The sequence below is a fragment of the Delphinus delphis genome, chromosome 8 (genome assembly GCF_949987515.2).
Source record: "Delphinus delphis chromosome 8, mDelDel1.2, whole genome shotgun sequence".
In the NCBI taxonomy this organism is placed as follows: domain Eukaryota; kingdom Metazoa; phylum Chordata; class Mammalia; order Artiodactyla; family Delphinidae; genus Delphinus; species Delphinus delphis.
The window spans coordinates 98,156,098-98,174,640 of NC_082690.1; the positions used below are offsets into that span (position 1 = coordinate 98,156,098).

Genomic DNA, 18,543 nt, shown 5'->3' on the forward strand with positions numbered 1-18,543 from the left:
ATTCTCCCTTTCACTTGGAGGATGGGAAGTAAGCATTGGTTAAATGATGGAATAAGAGGCTCTTGTGTTTCTGGGCTCCAGGTAGAATGTGAAACTGTGTAAGCTGAAAACATGGGCCTCAGCAAATGTTCTTCTGTGCTCTTGGAGCACTTGGCGCTGAGCCATATGAACTTGGAATTGTCTTCTGAAGCAGAAAGGGATCCCATAAGCATGGAAAACATGACTATTCATTCTCTAGTCTGGAATACAGACTAGAGGAGGGTCACCCTGTCATGTTGGCATTGGAAGATGCAGCCCAAATGAGGCGCTTTGCATGTAAAAGTGAGGGAAGTACTTTGGTAATATTTGACCTAAATATATGGTAGAAATGGTAGTTCATAATGCCTTTTTCATATGTTTTTCTCTTTCGTTAATCATATTTCAAAAACAGATAGAAATTATATCTTGAAAGCATATTTCAGATAAATTATTAAAAGAAGCCTGAAAAACTTTCATTCTTTTGAGATTTAATCTGTATAATTATTTTCTGAATGTCTTTTTTGGGAAGCGTTCCATCTTTCGAGTCCAGCAAACATTAGCTTAATTTATTCTTTCCCAAAAGGAGCCAGGCTATTTTTATTAAATTAAATTAAATTAATTTTCTGGCTATTTTTACATGCAAATAATAAAATGGTTCAAGCTAATCCGTGCTTTTTTTTTTTTTTTTTTAAAAAAAAAACGAAGGGCCCAGCAATGTGTCCAACATTGAAGTAAGGACCAACACCACAGCAGCCACCTTAAACTGGCAGAACTTTGATGAAGCCTCTTTCAGGTACACCTACCGCCTTCTTATGAAGCAGGATGGAAATGCCAGCAAGGCCACACAAATAGTCACAGGCGTTGGCATCACCTACGCTACAGTCACCGAGTTGACACCTGGCTCCTCATACACCGTAGAGATCTTCACACAGGTGGGGAATGTCACCGAGTCACTGGCACCTGGCTGGCAGTCATTCTGTACAGGTGAGTAGTCCCACGTGCCTCTTGGACTCCTTCTTGTGTGATGCTGGCCTTGCACATAGGTTCTTGAAATAAACTCTAGTTGATTAGCTTTTGTGTGGTGTGCGACAACAGACCCCAAGCTCTCTGAGCATCCTATTAGCTTATTAGTGCTATCTTGCTGCCCGCATCATTTATTCATTCAACAGATATGTATTGAGCATTTACTATATGCCAGGCACTGTTAAAGGACACAGACAAGTCCCTGCCTTTCTGGAACTTTTATTCTGGTAGGGAAGACATAATAAACAAGATAAATAGGTTATCAGTTGATGATTACTAAGGAGGGGGGAATAAACAAGGACGGGGGACATGAGATGTTTATCTTGGGAAGGCTTCATTGAAAAGGTGACTTTTGAGCAAAGACTTGAAGGGTGTAAAGCAGGCCATGTGAATGTTGGGACGTAGAGCATTACAGGCAGAGGGGCAGCCAGTGCTGGGGTGCCGAGCCTGGAGCGTGCCTGCTGTATTGAAGAAAGAGCAGGAGGTCGGCGTGGCAGAGGTGGATCCATGGGAGCAAGAGGGGGAGGGGGAGGAGTTGAGGCCCAAGATGCAAGAGGTGATGGGCCAGGGCGTGGATGACGTCCGGGCCTATAGCTCATAGTTTGGCTTTTACGCTGAAGAAGACGGAAAGGATATGGTTAAAATGGATGCCCAGCTTTTCTGCCTTTCTTGATCCTGAATGTCTCGATGCAAAAGGTGTGATCTTTTAAAGGGAAGAAGAGCCCTGTGTTTAACTGAGGGAACTTTCAGAGAGTAATCCGGGGAATGTTTTGTGGACGACTGTGAGTACTTCTGCTGACAGTTTTGATCGTGGGGCCTTTATTTTGTTTGTTTGTTTGTTGTTTTTTGCGGTACGCGGGCCTCTCACTGTTGTGGCCTCTCCCGTTGCGGAGCACAGTCTCCGGATGCGCAGGCTCAGCGGCCATGGCTCACGGGCCCAGCCGCTCCGCAGCACGTGGGATCTTCCCGGACCGGGGCACAAACCCGTGTCCCCTGCATCGCAGGCAGACTCTCAACCACTGCACCACCAGGGAAGCCCGATCGTGGGGCCTTTATCACCTCTGTGTCTGTGTAGCACCCTACTCCCTACCCTCTTTGCACCTGCTTCCTCCCTTCCTCAGACGAAGCCATTCAAATGTGTTTAAGCTGATTTGGAAGGGGAACAGGGGTCTCATCGGATCAGCCTCCCTGGTAGTGTAGGAGCTGGAACCTTGATGACCTCTGAGTTTTCACATGGAGTGGCTAAAGAGATCCCTGCAGCTTTGAGTCCCTTCTGCTAACTCAAGCTTCATTCACCAGGTATAGACTCTGATCTTTGGTATTTGGGTGGCTTCCATTGCTAATGTTTATCTTAGCTACAATCATTGTAGCCTATAGCAAAAGAAGGATATCTATGAGCCTTTATGAGTGGGGATGGGTGGAACAGGAACAGGGGGAGTAGGTGTGCATTGGGCAGGTTACCTTTCCAGGCCTCAGGTGGAGAATGTGGGCGTTGCACTAGGGGACTCTCTACAACCTTCTCCTGCTTTAAAACACTGCAACATTAAAGTAATGATAATACTCCTCCCACCCCCGGTACATAAATACAGAGTTTCCCATTTACATCAGTTTTTTGTTGGCCCTCAATAAAACGCTATTGGCCCTCAGATAGGTAGAGACAAATAACACCACATTTTAGAGATGAAGAAACCGATACCGTTTACCATTGATTATTTAGCCTGTTGTATGTGTAGAAAACACGCTGGACTTGGATTTAGAAAACCTGAGATCCAGTTTTGGCTTCACCACTGACCAGCCATGTCATCTTTAGCAAATTGCTTAATCTCTCTAAGCCTCAGTTGATTCATCTGCAAAATAGGACAATATTAACCCTGCCTCTTCCAGAAGGATTATCAAGTGGGCCCCAAAATGAGGTGACGCAGGCGAAGAAGTTGCTACCGCCTCCACTGTATTGTCGCTACCTCTCATGGAGCCCTGTGCTCTTCCAGCCTGGACCCTGACAGCCACTGTTTCATTTAGTCCTGAGACAGCCCTGCAGTTGAGGCTCAGAACGGTTGGGGGACTGACCCAAGGTCACACAGTTCAGTAAGGCCCTATTCAAGGTCAGCCTCTGCCTCTTCTGTCATGCTCCATGGCTGTCTCCTTATCACCAACGGGCCAGGAACCTCCTGCTCCCCAAGTTTCAGTATTTGCAAAGGCAAAAGTGCAAGAATTGGGCTCCCCTGGTGGCGCACATATTTGAATTTTCCTGCCTGCCGATGCAGGGGACGCGGGTTCGTGCCCTGGTCTGGGAAGATCCCACATGCCGCGGAGCGGCTGGGTCCGTGAGCCATGGCCGCTGAGCCTGCACGTCCGGAGCCTGTGCTCTGCAATGGGAGAGGCCACAACAGTGAGAGGCCCGCGTACCACAAAAAAAACAAAAAAAAGTCCAAGAATCTCATGATGTGCTGTTCTTGCCTTGCAGACCCTGCACCAGTAACCTCCTTCCACTGTGAAGTGGTCCCCAAAGAGCCAACCTTGGTCCTCAAGTGGGCCTGCCCTTTCGGCATCAACACAGGCTTCGAGCTGGAGGTCAGCCACGGAGACTGGGAGAATATGACGAACCTGGAGAGCTGCTCCTCGGAGAACGGCTCTGAGTACAGGACGGAAGTCACATATTTGAATTTTTCTACCTTGTACAACATCACCATCACTGCCCGGTCCTGTAACAAGACGGCATCGCCCACCCAAAACACCTGCCTCACTGGCATCACAGGTGGGCTTCAGGGAGGGCAGGGTGGCCAGGTGACATTGTGGTCACCTTGGAAAGCTGACCCAGAGGCTCTGCAAGTGTGGCCTAGAAACCTGTTTCTAAAAAAAATTTATCCAAAAATATTTGTTTTTGTTGGCACGGACTGTTAACCCAATTCTACAGAAATCTAGTCTATATATTCTATAGAATCTGTATAATCTATAGAAATCTAGTGAGAGGGAATATTTTACATTCCAAAAGTTTCCTTCGTTTTATAGAATAATTTGTTGCCACCTTTTCTTTTAAGTAAGTTCCCCTAAAATGTTCAAATATACACAAAAGCAAAGGACAGTATAGTGGGATCCACGTACCCATCAGCACTCAGTTGAACATTTGTGAGCACTTGACCAATCTTTTTCATTTATATCCCCTCCTCCCTTATTGGACTTCTTTGAGACCAGTCCTGGTTATTCTATAGTTTTATTTGTAAGTTTTTCAGTATGTATTGCTGAAAGACAGGGACTCCTTTTCCCTTTCTTTCAAACATAACCACATTACTCTTAAAAATTTAACAACACTTTTTTTTTTTGGCCATGCTGTGTGGCTTGCAAGATCTCAGTTCCCCGACCAGGGATTGAACCTGGGCCACAGGAGTGAAAGCCCGGAATCCTAACTACTAGGCCACCAGGGCACTCCCAACAATCCTTTTTTTTTTTTTCTTTCTTTTTTTTTTTTTTTACTATTATCAGATAGATATTCAGTCAAGATTCATATTTCCCTAGAATCTGTATTAATAAGCTCCCCAGCTGTTTTGGGAAATGGGATCATTCACAAGAGATCCCCCTAGTTAATCTTTTCATGACCACCTTTTATTTTGAACTTGGAAAAAATTACTTCTTTGCTTTTTTTTTTTTTTTTTTTTGCGGTACGCGGGCCTCTCACTGTTGTGGCCTCTCCCGTTGTGGAGCACAGGCTCTGGACACGCAGGCTCAGTGGCCGTGGCTCACGGGTCTAGCCGCTCTGCGGCATGTGGGATCTTCCCGGACCGGGGCACGAACCGTGTCCCCTGCATCGGCAGGTGGACTCTCAACCACTGCGCCACCAGGGAAGCCCCTTTGCTTTTTTTTTTAATTGAGATATGGTTGATTTACAATATTATATTAGTTTCAGGTGTACAACATAGTGATAAATGATTTTTATAGATATACTGCATTTAAAGTTTTTATACGATATTGGCTGTATTCCCTGTGCTGTACAGTATATCTTTGTCACTTATTTCATACATAGTAGTTTGTACCTCTTAACCCCTACCCCTGTCTTGCCCCTCCCCCCTCCCCTCTCCCCACTGGTAACCACCAGTTTGTTTTCTTTATCTATGAGTCTGTATCTGTTTTGTTATATTCATTCTTTGTTTCATTTTTATCTGTCTTTCGCTCCCTGTGTCTTTGCCAAAATTATGTCTTAGGTCAACCTGGTGGAGTTGGTTTTGCTTTGTGCTTTTTGAATCCTGGATATACTATTTCCTTTAGGGTATCAGAATGTTTCCAAACAATTTCTAAAGAATTGGTGGTTGAAATAGTGAGAAGAAAAAGCTTCTTACTTCAGGGACACTGACTTGGAAAATGGCTGAGGGATTCTACTGACAGAGCCTTGGACTTAGGCAGACCTGGGTTTGATTGTAAAGTCTACCTTTTACCAGCTGTGTGATCTCAGAAAAGCCGCTTAACCTCTCTGAGCCTTGTTTTTCTTAGGTGTAAAAAAGGGGAAATAATACCTACCTTCCAGGACTGTTAATACAAATTAGATGAGGTAGTGTAGGTGGAAGATCACTTCAGAGCTGCCACGTATGGCTAGTCAAGTTGTGCACTGCATAGTTCCATGGGACACCATTCATATAGTCTACCGTGCGCGTGGGGCTCCTTGGAGTTGCGTAGTACACAGCTATATAGGATGGCCCTGGGTCACAATCCTTTCTGTTTCTGCAGCACTCTACAGTGTAATAGAAACAGTGAACCTTGTTGGGTACTTTTTTGTAGTTCTCTGTTTTATGATGTCATCTCAGTGGGTATAAGCCACGAGGAACAGAAACCATATCTGATCCAGTATCTCTAGGGCTGAGCACAGTACCTAGTGAAGGGAAGGAGCTTGTTAGAGTTAGTTGTTTCTGAAGCTGAGCAGTGCGTGGTAGGGTTAGATAATGACCACTCAGCATTTAGTCCAGTGATCCTCTCACTTTTTAATCTGTAGCTCCCTTTCCTCAGATGAATTTTTATGTACAAATTTAGCAAGCTTTTTAAATGTACAACTTTGATACTTTTTTATTTAACATAAAAGTGGAGCTGCATTTTCTCTGAGAGAGGCAGGAAGTGCTGGTGGGATGCGTAAACCGGGGAGAGTTGGAGCGATGGTCTTTTAGCCAACACTTGTTGAGTGCTTACTGTGTGCCTGGGTAAGGGACACTATGGTGAGCGTGGCTGGCAAGGTCCCTCTAGTGTAGGACTGAGATAAGCAGTGAGAAGGAAAGGATTTCCAGGCTTTGAGGTGGGTGGAGCTGTCGTGGGGCAGGGAGCTGGGGACTCCTCGCTGGCCCGCTAAAAGGTATAGAGCTGTGGACGGGGTGGGAGCTGGTGCTAGGAAGTGTCTGTTGAGGCAGCTGACACTTAGACGATGGACAGCGCCTCCAAGTGGCCACTGCGGTCAGTTACTTGAGAGGTTGCTGAAGGATGGTTTAGAGCTGTGCCTTCCAATAGAAAATCATGTGAGCCTCCTATATAATAAAAACTTTTCTAGGAGCCACATTAAGAAACTGTAAAAAGGAGCAGCTGGAAATTCCCTGGTGGTTCAGTGGTTAGAACTCTGCTTTCACTTCTGGGGGCCCAGGTTCAATCCCTGGTTGGAGAACTAAGATCCCATAAGCTGGCTGGCATGGCCAGGAAAAAAAAAAAGGAGGAGCTGAAATGAGTTTTGATCTGAGTTTTGATCACATTTTATTTAACTCAGTATATTAAAAATGTTATCATTCCAACATGTAATTTGTATAAAGTGAGTTATTAATGAGATACTTTATGTCCAAACTTGGGCCTGTCAACCTTTCAAGCGCTCAGTGGGTACATGTGGTTAGTGGCTGCCATATTGGACAGCATACATTTGGAAAATTGTGTTATGGTCTTTTTTTTTTTTGGAGTTTAGTTTTCTCAGTCTCCCTGCATCTTGGTTATAATAACAGAAACACTCAAACTGTATGTGGGAGACCAATTTAGGTAGAGAGAGTGTGGAGAGAGATCATCTTGAATTCACCTTTTCCTTCCTTTCGTGTTAATGTAGAGAGTGGCTTCACAAACTTAGCTTGGGAAAGGCGAGGCACAGGGTCATGAAGGCCACTCACGGAATGTTCCCGTGTGGGCTTTTCTGGTTTCCGGGAAGAGGGTCAGTTGGATTTCTCTAGGCAAAGTTTTAAACCTACCCCAGCAAAAATCAAGGACTTCGGTGTGAAGGGTGCAGAGCCGGCATGCAGCCAGGTGTCAGGAGAAAGTATGTTCTCTCCATGTCATCTTTGCTTCCTTCTGGGTAACTATCGGCTTCATCATTGCTCTCTGACCAGCCAGTCCTGGGGCCAAGTCCATGTGCTGACAGATGTCTGCTTTCAGCTCCCAAGTTCTCACCTTGGAGTTCTACCCACACAGTCTCCGTCTTGTTCTCCTTCTTCTGCCCCCATTCTCAAAATAAGGAATCTGGGCTCTCTGGGTCAGGAGGGACTGGGGGAAGATAGAAAAGGCACGTTATCTTCTACAAACAAGGCTGCCAGGAGGCCACCCTGGCAATGTGGCTGGACCCAGTGAAGGGGTCATTGTCAGCCAGGCAGACTCCCCAAGGACTTGCCATCTTTGTTCCCCACCAGTTCCCATCCCTGCCCTTTGCTTCTAGATTTGCTTTGCATGAGCCCAGCACACAGCTTCCAGAGCAAGGGCAGAACTTGAGTGGGGCACTGCAGCAAATCCTCTCCTTCATAATTTTGTTCCTTCTGTGGTTTTAAATGTTGGGTGATCATGTTTTCTTTTGTTCTGTTTCAGACCCTCCTTCTCCAGATGGATCCCCTAATATTACATCTGTCAGTCACAATTCTGTGAAGGTCAAATTCAGTGGGTTTGAAGCCAGCCACGGACCCATCAAAGCCTATGCTCTCATTCTCACCACTGGGGACGGTAAGGAGGGGTCATTATGGGTTAAACAGCCAGTGGGTGATGGCGTGACTGGGTACCATTTTTGTGCCCACTGAAACGCATTCATGAGACAAACACACGTCTGGTTTTATACTGCGACCCACGCTTTGGCACTCACCCCGGGGTGGGTGGGTGTAAGCCATTTGCCTGATGAGCTAGGTCAGAGGTTGACAGACTTAGTGTAAAGGGCCAGATAGCAAACATTCTAAGTTTTGCAGGTCCTACAGTCTCCTTCTCAGCTATTCAACTTTGCTGTTCTAGTATTTACCAAAAGGGGTGGCTGGCTGGATTTGGCCCATGGCCATGACTTTCTTACCTCTGATCTACGTTTTTCATCTCTTTTGCAGCACAGGGTCTTTTAGGTGGCAGAATATTAGTTTTAACCAAGTTTGTCACACACACACACACACACACACACACACACACACACACACATATGAACACGCACGCACAAATCATCCTCAAAGGGTGACTTTCTCTTGGAAGAAAAAAGGAAAAGATTTGCATTTGTAGTGGGAACTTGCAAAGAGCATTGTCATAGCTGAGAGAGGAGGTGGATTAAACGCTGCTTTTCCTTAAAGGGCTCCATTACATTCCCTGGAAGTGAGACGGGAATGATTTGAGGGTGTCTTTGTTAGCTGTGTGTGGGTGCTTTGCCCAAGGTCTGGGTTTAAAGCGGTGAGTTTTGGAAATTCCCTGGCAGTCCAGTGGTTAGGACTCGGTGCTTTCAATACTAGGGGCCCGGGTTCAATCCCCGGTCGGGGAAATAAGATCCCGCGAGCCGTGCGGTGTGGCCAAAACAATAAAAAAGTGCAGAGTTTTGCTGTTCTTGGTGATTCTTTAACTCTGAATTATGCAGTGCCCCCCTTGCCCAGTCTCACAGCCTGTGATGCTGTCCTCATCTCCCCAAAGAAGACAGAGCTCAAACACACTGTCAGGGCTGTGGGAATCCAGGAAGACAAGGGATTTGCTGGTGTTGAAAACCTGCAGCTAAATCTCAAAAAGAGACATTGAGATCTCTCTCTCTCTCTCTCTCTCTCTCTTTCTATCTTTTGTTTTGGGTCTGTTTCAAACACCTAGTCATTTTGCTGTGAAGGTATTCAGCAAATCCCAAGCTCAGACCTTTGCTGAACAGGGGAGATGATATTGCACACTGACCAGCCTGACCAGTACCAGCCTGTGATGGATGACATCACACCCTCCGCGTCAGGTGGTCTGGGTTAGAAATACGACTTTACCACGTAGGCAGTGCAGCTTGGGGCCCAGGTCTTTTTACCTTTCTGTGTCTCATTTTCCCACCTGTAAAGTGGGGGTGGTAAGCCTATGCGATGAGATTATTGTGGGGATTAAATGAGTTAATGTAAGTAAAGCCCTTAGAACTTAATATAAGGAAAACCTGGCAGAGAGAGCATACGTGAGAGATGGCAGCTGTCACCACCATCACGCTGGTCATTATTTAGAAACGAGGGAGACTTAAATCTCTGCAATCACTTTCTTATGGCTTTCCTTCCGTGTGCCTTTCTTAGCTGTTCATCCGTCAGCAGATGTATTGAGATATACGTACGAAGATTTCAAAAAGGGGGCCTCGGATACCTATGTGACATACCTCATAACAACAGAAGAAAAGAGCTGTTCTCAGGGCTTATCTGAAGTCTTGAAATACGAAATCAATGTTGGGAACGAGTCCACCACGCACGGCTATTACAACGGGAAGCTGGAACCTCTGGGTTCCTATCGGTAATGCCTTGTGGTTTTTGCCCTTTGGGGGCTGGGCCTCTGAGTGCAAAACTATATGTGCCTGGGCCATCAGACACTTCTCAGCCACCCCTCTTTCCTCTTGTCACCCCACAGGGCTTCTGTGGCTGGCTTCACCAATATTACCTTCAACCCTCACAGTGATGGACTCATAGATGGGGCTGAGAGCTACGTGTCCTTCAGTCGCTACTCAGATGCTGTTTTCTTGCCCCAGGATCCAGGTAGAAGAGCATCTTAGCAATGCATTGACTTTTTGCTTCCAGTATCCACAGGAGCATGGGGGTCTACACACCTCCCTGGGGCCCCCAGGAGGGTAGGAGAGCCTGGTCTGTCCTCTCAGAAGCTGAGATGTCACTGGGCCATCAGGACCCAGCTCAGCTTCCTCTTCTGAGGTCCCCACAGGCCCCGCCCACCACACTCCCTTCTCTGAAATCCAGTTACACTTCCAATCGGCAAACACTGTTTGGTCCTTTTTTCTCAGTGTAGTCATTTGTGTGCCCATGTACCAGGCACACATGTGACTTTTAGGGTATGGAACCCTTGAATATTAGGATCAGAAAGAGCCATGGGAATCATCTTGTCCAACTCCCATTTTATTTTATTTTATTTTTAAAAAGTTGATTGAGAGAGAGCAGACAGCAGAAGCAAGAAGATCTACAATCCCACAGCCTGTGGAACAAAAACCACATTCACAGAAAGAGAGACAAGATGAAAAGGCAGAGGGCTATGTACCAGATGATGGAACAAGATAAAACCCCATAAAAACAACTAAATGAAGTGGAGATAGGCAACCTTCCAGAAAAAGAACTCAGAATAATGATAGTGAAGATGATCCAGGACCTCGGAAAAAGAATGGAGGCAAAGATCGAGAAGATGCAAGAAATGTTTAACAAAGACCTAGAAGAATTAAAGAACAAACAAACAGACATGAACAATACAATAACTGAAATGAAAACTACACTAGAAGGAATCAATAGCAGAATAACTGAGGCAGAAGAACGGATAAGTGACCTGGAAGACAGAATGGTGGAATTCACTGCTGCAGAACAGAATAAAGAAAAAAGAATGAAAAGAAATGAAGACAGCCTAAGGGACCTCTGGGACAACATTAAATGCAACAACATTCGCATTATAGGGGTCCCAGAAGGAGAAGAGAGAGAGAAAGGACCAGAGAAAATATTTGAAGAGATTATCGTCGGAAACTTCCCTAACATGGGAAAGGAAATAGCCACCCAAGTCTAGGAAGCGCAGAGTCCCATACAGGATAAACCCAAGGGGAAACATGCCAAGACACATAGTAATCAAATTGGCAAAAATTAAAGACAAAGAAAAATATTGAAAGCAGCAAGGGAAAAACGACAAATAACATACAAGGGAACTCCCATAAGGTTAGCAGCTGATTTGTCAGCAGAAACTCTACAAGCCAGAAGGGTGTGGCATGATAAAGTGATGAAAGGGAAGAACCTACAACCAAGTTTACTCTACCCAGCAAGGATCTCATTCAGATTCAATGGAGAAATCAAAAGCTTTACAGACAAGCAAAAGCTAAGAGAATTCAGCACCACAAGACCAGCTCTACAACAAATGCTAAAGGAACTTCTCTAAGTGGGAGACAGAAGAGAAGAAAAGGACCTACAAAAACAAACCGAAAACAATTGAGAAAACGGTCATAGGAACATTCATATTGATAATTACCTTAAACATGAATGTGTTAAATGCTCCAACCAAAAGACACAGGCTTGCTGAATGGATACAAAAACAAGACCCATATATATGCTGTCTACAAGAGACCCACTTCAGACCTAGGGACACATTCAGACTGAAAGTGAGGGAATGGAAAAAGATATTCCATGCAAATGGAAATCAGAAGAAAGCTGGAGTAGCAATACTCATATCAGATAAAATAGACTTTAAAATAAAGAATGTTACAAGAGACAAGGAAGGACACTACATAATGATCAAGGGATCAATCCAAGAAGAAGATATAACAATTATAAATATATATGCAGCCAACATAGGAACACCTCAATACATAAGGCAACTGCTAACAGCTATAAAAGAGGAAATCGACAGTAACACAATAATAGTGGGGGACTTTAACACCTCACTTAACACCAATAGACAGATCATCCAAAATGAAAATAAATAAGGAAACAGAAGCTTAAAATGACACAATAGACCTGATAGACTTAATTGATATTTATAGGACATTCCATCCAAAACCAGCAGATTACACTTTCTTCTCAAGTGCGCACGGAACGTTCTCCAGGGTAGATCACATCTTGGGTCACAAATCAAGCCTCAGTAAATTTACGAAAATTGAAATCATATCAAGCATCTTTTCTGACCACACGCTATGAGATTAGAAATGAATTACAGGGAAAAAAAACATAAAAAACACAAACACATGGAGGCTAAACAATACGTTACTAAATAACCAAGAGATCACTGAAGAAATCAAAGAGGAAATCAAAAAATACCTAGAGACAAATGACAATGAGAACACGACGATCCGAAACCTATGGGATGCAGCAAAAGCAGTTCTAAGAGAGAAGTTTATAGCCATACAAGCCTACCTCAAGAAACAAGAAAAATCTCAAATAAACAATCTAACCTTACACCTAAAGGAACTAGAGAAAGAAGAACAAACAAAACCCAAAGTTAGCAGAAGGAAAGAAATCATAAAGATCAGAGCAGAAATAAATGAAATAGAAACAAAGAAAACAGTAGCAAAGATCAGTAAAACTAAAAGCTGCTTCTTTGAGAAGATAAAAAAATTGATAAACCATTAGCCAGACTCATCAAGAAAAAGAGGGAGAGGACTCAAATCAATAAAATTAGAAATGAAAAAGGAGAAGTTACAACGGACACCGTAGAAATACAAAGCATCCTAAGAGACTACTACAAGCAACTCCATGCCAATAAAATGGACAACCTGGAAGAAATGGACAAATTCTTAGAAAGGTATAAACTTCCAAGACTGAACCAGGAAGAAATACAAAATATGGACAGACCAATCACAAGCACTGAAATTGAAACTGTGATTAAAAATCTTCCAACAAACAAAAGCCCAGGACCAGATGGCTTCACAGGTGAATTCTATCAAACATTTAGAGAAGACCTAACACCCATCCTTCTCAAACTCTTCCAAAATATTGCAGAGGAAGGAACACTCCTAAACTCATTCTATGAGGCCACCATCACCCTGATACCAAAACGAGACCAAGATACTACAAAAAAAGAAAATTACAGACCAACATCACTGATGAATATAGATGCAAAAATCCTCAACAAAATACTAGCAAACAGAATCCAACAACACATTAAAAGGATCATACACCATGATGAAGTGGGATTTATCCCAGGGATGCAAGGATTCTTCAATATACGCAAATCAAGCAATGTGATACACCATATCAACAAATTGAAGAATAAAAACCATATGATCATCTCAATAGATGCAGAGAAAGCTTTTGGCAAAATTCAACACCGATTTATGATAAAAGCTCTCCAGAAAGTGGGCATAGAGGGAGCCTACCTCAACATAATAGAGGCCATATATGACAAACCCACAGCAAACATCGTTCTCAATGGCGAAAAACTGAAAGCATTTCCTCTAAGATCAGGAAGAAGAAAGGGATGTCCACTCTCACCACTATTATTCAACATAGTTTTGGAAGTCCTAGCCACAGCAATCAGAGAAGAAAAAGAAATAAAAGGAATCCAAATTGGAAAAGAAGTAAAACTGTCACTGTTTGCAGATGACATGATACTATACATAGAGAATCCTAAAGATGCCACCAGAAAACTACTAGATCTAATCAATGAATTTGGTAAAGTTGCAGGATACAAAATTGATGCACAGAAATCTCTTGTATTCCTATACACTAATGATGAAAAATCTGAAAGTGAAATTAAGAAAACACTGCCATTTACCATTGCAACAAAAAGAATAAAATAACCTAGGAATAAACCTACCTAGGGAGACAAAAGACCTGTATGCAGGAAACTATAAGACACTGATGAAAGAAATTAAAGATGATACCAACAGATGGAGAGACATACCATGTTCTTGGATTGGAAGAATCAGTATTGTGAAAATGATTTTACTATACTACCCAAAGCAATCTACAGATTCAATGCAATCCCTATCAGATTACCAATGGCATTTTTTATGGAACTAGAACAAAAAATTTTAAATTTGTATGGAGACACAAAAGACCCCGAATAGCCAAAGCAGTCTTGAGGGAAAAAAACGGAGCTGGAGGAATCAGACTCCCTGACTTCAGACTATACTACAAAGCTACAGTAATCAAGAGAATATGGTACTGGCACAAAAACAGAAACATAAATCAATGGAACAAGATAGAAAGCCCAGAGGTAAACCCACGCACCTATGGTCAACTAATCTATGACAAAGGAGGCAAGGATATACAATGGAGAAAAGAGGATATACAATGGAGAAAAGGCAGTCTCTTCAATAAGTGGTCCTGGGAAAACTGGACAGCTACGTGTAAAAGAATGAAATTAGAACACTTCCTAACACCATACACAAAAATAAACTCAAAATGGATTAGAGACCTAAATGTAAGACCGGACACTATAAAACTCTTAGAGGAAAACATAGGAAGAACACTCTTTGACATGAATCACAGCAAGATCTTTTTTGATCCACCTCCTAGAGTAATGGAAATAAAAACAAAAATAAACAAATGGGCCCTAATGAAACTTAAAAGCTTTTGCACAGCAAAGGAAACCATAAACAAGACGGAAAGACAACCCTCAGAATGGGAGAAAATATTTGCAAACGAATCAACGGACAAAGGATTAATCTCCAAAATATATAAACAGCTCAAGCAGCTCAATATTAAAGAAACAAACAACCCAATCCAAAAATGGGCAGAAGAACTAAATAGACATTTCACCAAAGAAGACATACAGATGGGCAAGAAGCACATGAAAAGCTGCTCAACATCACTAATTAGAGAAATGCAAATCAAAGCTACAATGAGGTATCACCTCACACCAGTTAGAATGGGCATCATCAGAAAATCTACAAACAACAAATGCTGGAGAAGGTGTGGAGAAAAGGGAACCCTCTTGCACTGTTGATGGGAATGTAAATTGATACAGCCACTATGGAGAACAGTATGGAGGTTCCTTTAAAAACTAAAAATAGAATTACCGTTTGACCCAGCAATCCCACTATTGGGCATATACCCAGAGAAAACCATAATTGAAAATGACACATGCACCCCAATGTTCATTGCAGCACTATTCACAATAGCCAGGTCATGGATGCAACCTAAATGTCCACCGACAGACGAATGAATAAAGAAGATGTGGTACATATATACAATGGAATATTACTCAGCCATAAAAAGGAACGATATTGGGTCATTTGTTGAGACGTGGATGGATCTAGAGACTGTCATACAGAGTGAAGTAAGTCAAAAAGAGAAAAGCAAATATCGTATATTAACACATATATGTGGAACCTAGAAAAATGGTACAGATGAACCAGTTTGCAGGGCAGAAAATGAGACATAGATGTAGAGGACAAATGTATGGACACCAAGCGGGGAAAGCGGTGGGGGGATGGTGGTGGTGGTGGTGTGATGAATTGGGCGATTGGGATTGACATGTATACACTGATGTGTGTAAAATTGATGACTAATAAGAACCTGCTGTGTAAAAAAAAAAATAAAATAAAATTCAAAAAAAATTTATTGAAATACAGTTGATTTACAATGTTGTGTTAGTTTCTGGTACACAGCCAAGTGATTCAGTTATACACATATATATTCTTTTTCATATTCTTTTCCATTATGGTTTATCACAGGCTATTGAATATAGTTCCCTGTGCTCTACAGTAGGACCTTGTTGTTTATCCATCCTATATGTAATAGTTTTCATCTGCTAATCCCAAACTCCCAGTCCTTCCCTCCCCCACCCTCCCTCCCCGTTGGCAACCACAAGTCTGTTCTCTGTGTCTGTGAGTCTGTTTCTATTTCGTAGATAGGTTCATTTTTGTCATATTTTCGATTCCACATAAAAGTGATATCATATGGCATGTCTTCCTCTTTCTGACTGACTTCACTTTAGTATGATCTTCTCTAGTTGTCTGTGAACACCTCTTGAAGTGGTTCCCATTTGGACTTTTCCCAGGTGTCATCTGTGGAGCAGTGTTTGGATGTATCTTTGGTGCCTTGGTTATTGTGGCCGTAGGAGGCTTCCTCTTCTGGAGAAAGAAAAGGTGACTATTGCTTATGTTAACAATAATATCCTACTTTTTTTTTTTTTAGTTTTGTTTTGGGTTTTTTTTGTTTTTTTTTTTTTTTGCAGTACGTGGGCCTCTCACTGTTGTGGCCTCTCCCATTGCGGAGCACAGGCTCCAGACGCGCAGGCTCAGTGGCCATGGTTCACGGGCCCAGCCACTCCGTGGCATGTGGGATCTTCCCGGACCGGGGCATGAACCCGTGTCCCCTGCATTGGCAGGCTGACTCTCAACCACTGAGCCACCAGGGAAGCCCAATAATATCCTACTTTTAAAGGGACCTTTGTATTGTGGGTAACCAGACAGTCACACAGATGGAAGGGATAGTATAATGAGCCCCCAGGTCCCCATCATCCAGAGTCTTCACTGTCCGGCCCGTCTTATTTCATCTCAGTCTCTGAGCTGGAGGGTTTTCTTTTATTTATTTATTTATTAAAAAATTTTTTTTAAGCATTTATTATTTTTTTTAATATATTTATTTATTTGGTTGCACCGGGTCTTAGTTGTGGCAGGCGGGCTCCTTAGTTGTGGCTTCAGGGCACCTTAGTTGTGGCATGCATGTGGGATCTAGTTTCCTGACCGGGAGTTGAACCCAGGCCCCCTGCATTGGGAGCTCAGAGTCTTAACCACTGGACCACTCGGGAAGTCCCTGTGAGCTGGAGGGTTTTAAAGCATTAGGTCATGGTAAACACTGCAACAGAAGGGGCTGCTTTCAAACAGGCATTCTAGTTCACAAACCAGACTGTTAAGAGATGGCGTTTTAGAGTCAGCTAAGTTTGAACACACGCTCTGTCTCTGACTGGTGGTTAGGGAGCTTGGATTTAAGGCCTTGGATAATGTATGATACAGGGATGATAACAGTGCCTAACTCGTGCCGCCTAGGAGCATTAAATAAAAAAAAGTGCTTTGACAGTATCTTATACCTCTTATGCTATTATTATTTTATCTGTACAGTTACTCTTTGGGGTAGTTAAATAGTAAAAATAGCAACTCTGTCTTGAGCACTTACTGTGTGCCTGGACTTGTGCTTTTCATGAATTCTCTCATACACGAGGCCCTATGAGGCAGGTCTCCCAAGCCGCATTGCAAGGATGCAGAAGCTGAGTGTAGGAAGTGTGGAAATGGACTTGGACCTGGTCTTTGCTTTTCATTGCACACCCTCCTGCCTGACCATGCAGGGTGTGAATCCTGTGTATCAGCTGGGATTTAGTCACTGTTATTGGATGCTGCCAGCCAGGGGATTTCATCCTGGCCCAGGGTTTCTAATGCATCCTACACCTGGTCTTCTGCCACCGCCTTGCTCTCGTGGGTTGAGAGGCAGTGCCTGTATTACATCTTTTTGCATTAGATTCTGATTTTTTTTTCGAGGGAGGGGTCAAAAACAGCTTTATTGTTTCTTATTAAAAGAAAAGTTTTACATATTTACGGCAAAGAGTTAAAAAACAGAAAAGAAGGGCCAAGAAAAGAAATAAGCCATAATCACACCCATACAAAACTACTCAACATCGATGTGATTACAAAACTCACACAAATACACACACACATCCCCACAAACAGAATCATATTATACATATCATTTTCTGGCCTGCTTTGTTCACAAGACATTGTGGACGGCTTCAAATCTTCTTCATTTTAAGTGGCTGTTGAGTATTCAACTGTATAGAAATTATTCACCAAATTCCTGATGTTTTCAGGTATTTTGTTAGTTTGTTTGTTTGCCACAGTTGCTTATCCTTGTGTGTAAATCTGGGCACATTCATGATTACTCCCTTAGGCTAAATTCCAAGCTGGGAAATTGCTGGGTCAGGGGGTATGCATGTTATCAATTTTGATACGTGCTGCGAAATTGCCTTCCAGAAAGTTTTTTTCTTTTAACGCCAGCATGGGGTTTAGCCAGCAGTACAGAAGAGGGCCAGGTGCCCGACCACCTTGCCGACACTGGGTGTATTTTCTGGTTTATTACATTAACTTTATCAGAAAGGCTTTCTCAATGCCAAAACCAAAACCAAAGCCAAACGAATAACAAACCAAGAAAACAAAAACCGGAGCACTAAAGAACGAGTGTGGCTTTACGCTAGGGTGGTGCTGCCGGTATGTACCCAGAGGAACTCCTACACATTGCTTCAGTAAGATTCTTCAATACTTTAAGATGGTATAAAAGAGAGTAACTTGGGCTTCCCTGGTGGCGCAATGGTTGAGGGTCCGCCTGCCGATGCAGGGGACATGGGTTCGTGCCCCCGTCCAGGAAGATCCCACATGCCACGGAGCGGCTGGGCCCGTGAGCCATGGCCGCTGACCTGCGCGTCCAGAGCCTGTGCTCCGCAACGGGAGAGGCCCCAACGGTGAAAGGCCCGCGTACCGCAAAAAAAAAAAAAAAAGAGAGAGAGAGTAACTTCACAGGCTTATACTCAGCATTTGCTGCTTAGACCGTTAAGTCTAGTATTTGTGAGCACGAAGTAATGCTGTGTATGAACTAATGCTCAGCGAAAAGGCATTTTGTAGATACACAAAGGGGACAA

The 18,543-nt window shown here is 43.2% G+C and overlaps 1 protein-coding gene across 1 annotated transcript in view; it reads left to right on the top strand.

Moving 5' to 3' along the window:
- PTPRJ (protein tyrosine phosphatase receptor type J) overlaps positions 1-18,543 on the top strand; it is a 171,903-nt gene that overhangs the window by 136,313 nt on the left and 17,047 nt on the right. The window contains exons 9-14 of the mRNA XM_060019698.1: positions 724-1,002; positions 3,506-3,796; positions 7,843-7,974; positions 9,519-9,729; positions 9,844-9,968; positions 15,916-16,003. Of these exons, the coding sequence (XP_059875681.1) occupies positions 724-1,002; positions 3,506-3,796; positions 7,843-7,974; positions 9,519-9,729; positions 9,844-9,968; positions 15,916-16,003 (1,126 nt within the window). The remainder of the gene's footprint in view (positions 1-723; positions 1,003-3,505; positions 3,797-7,842; positions 7,975-9,518; positions 9,730-9,843; positions 9,969-15,915; positions 16,004-18,543) is intronic.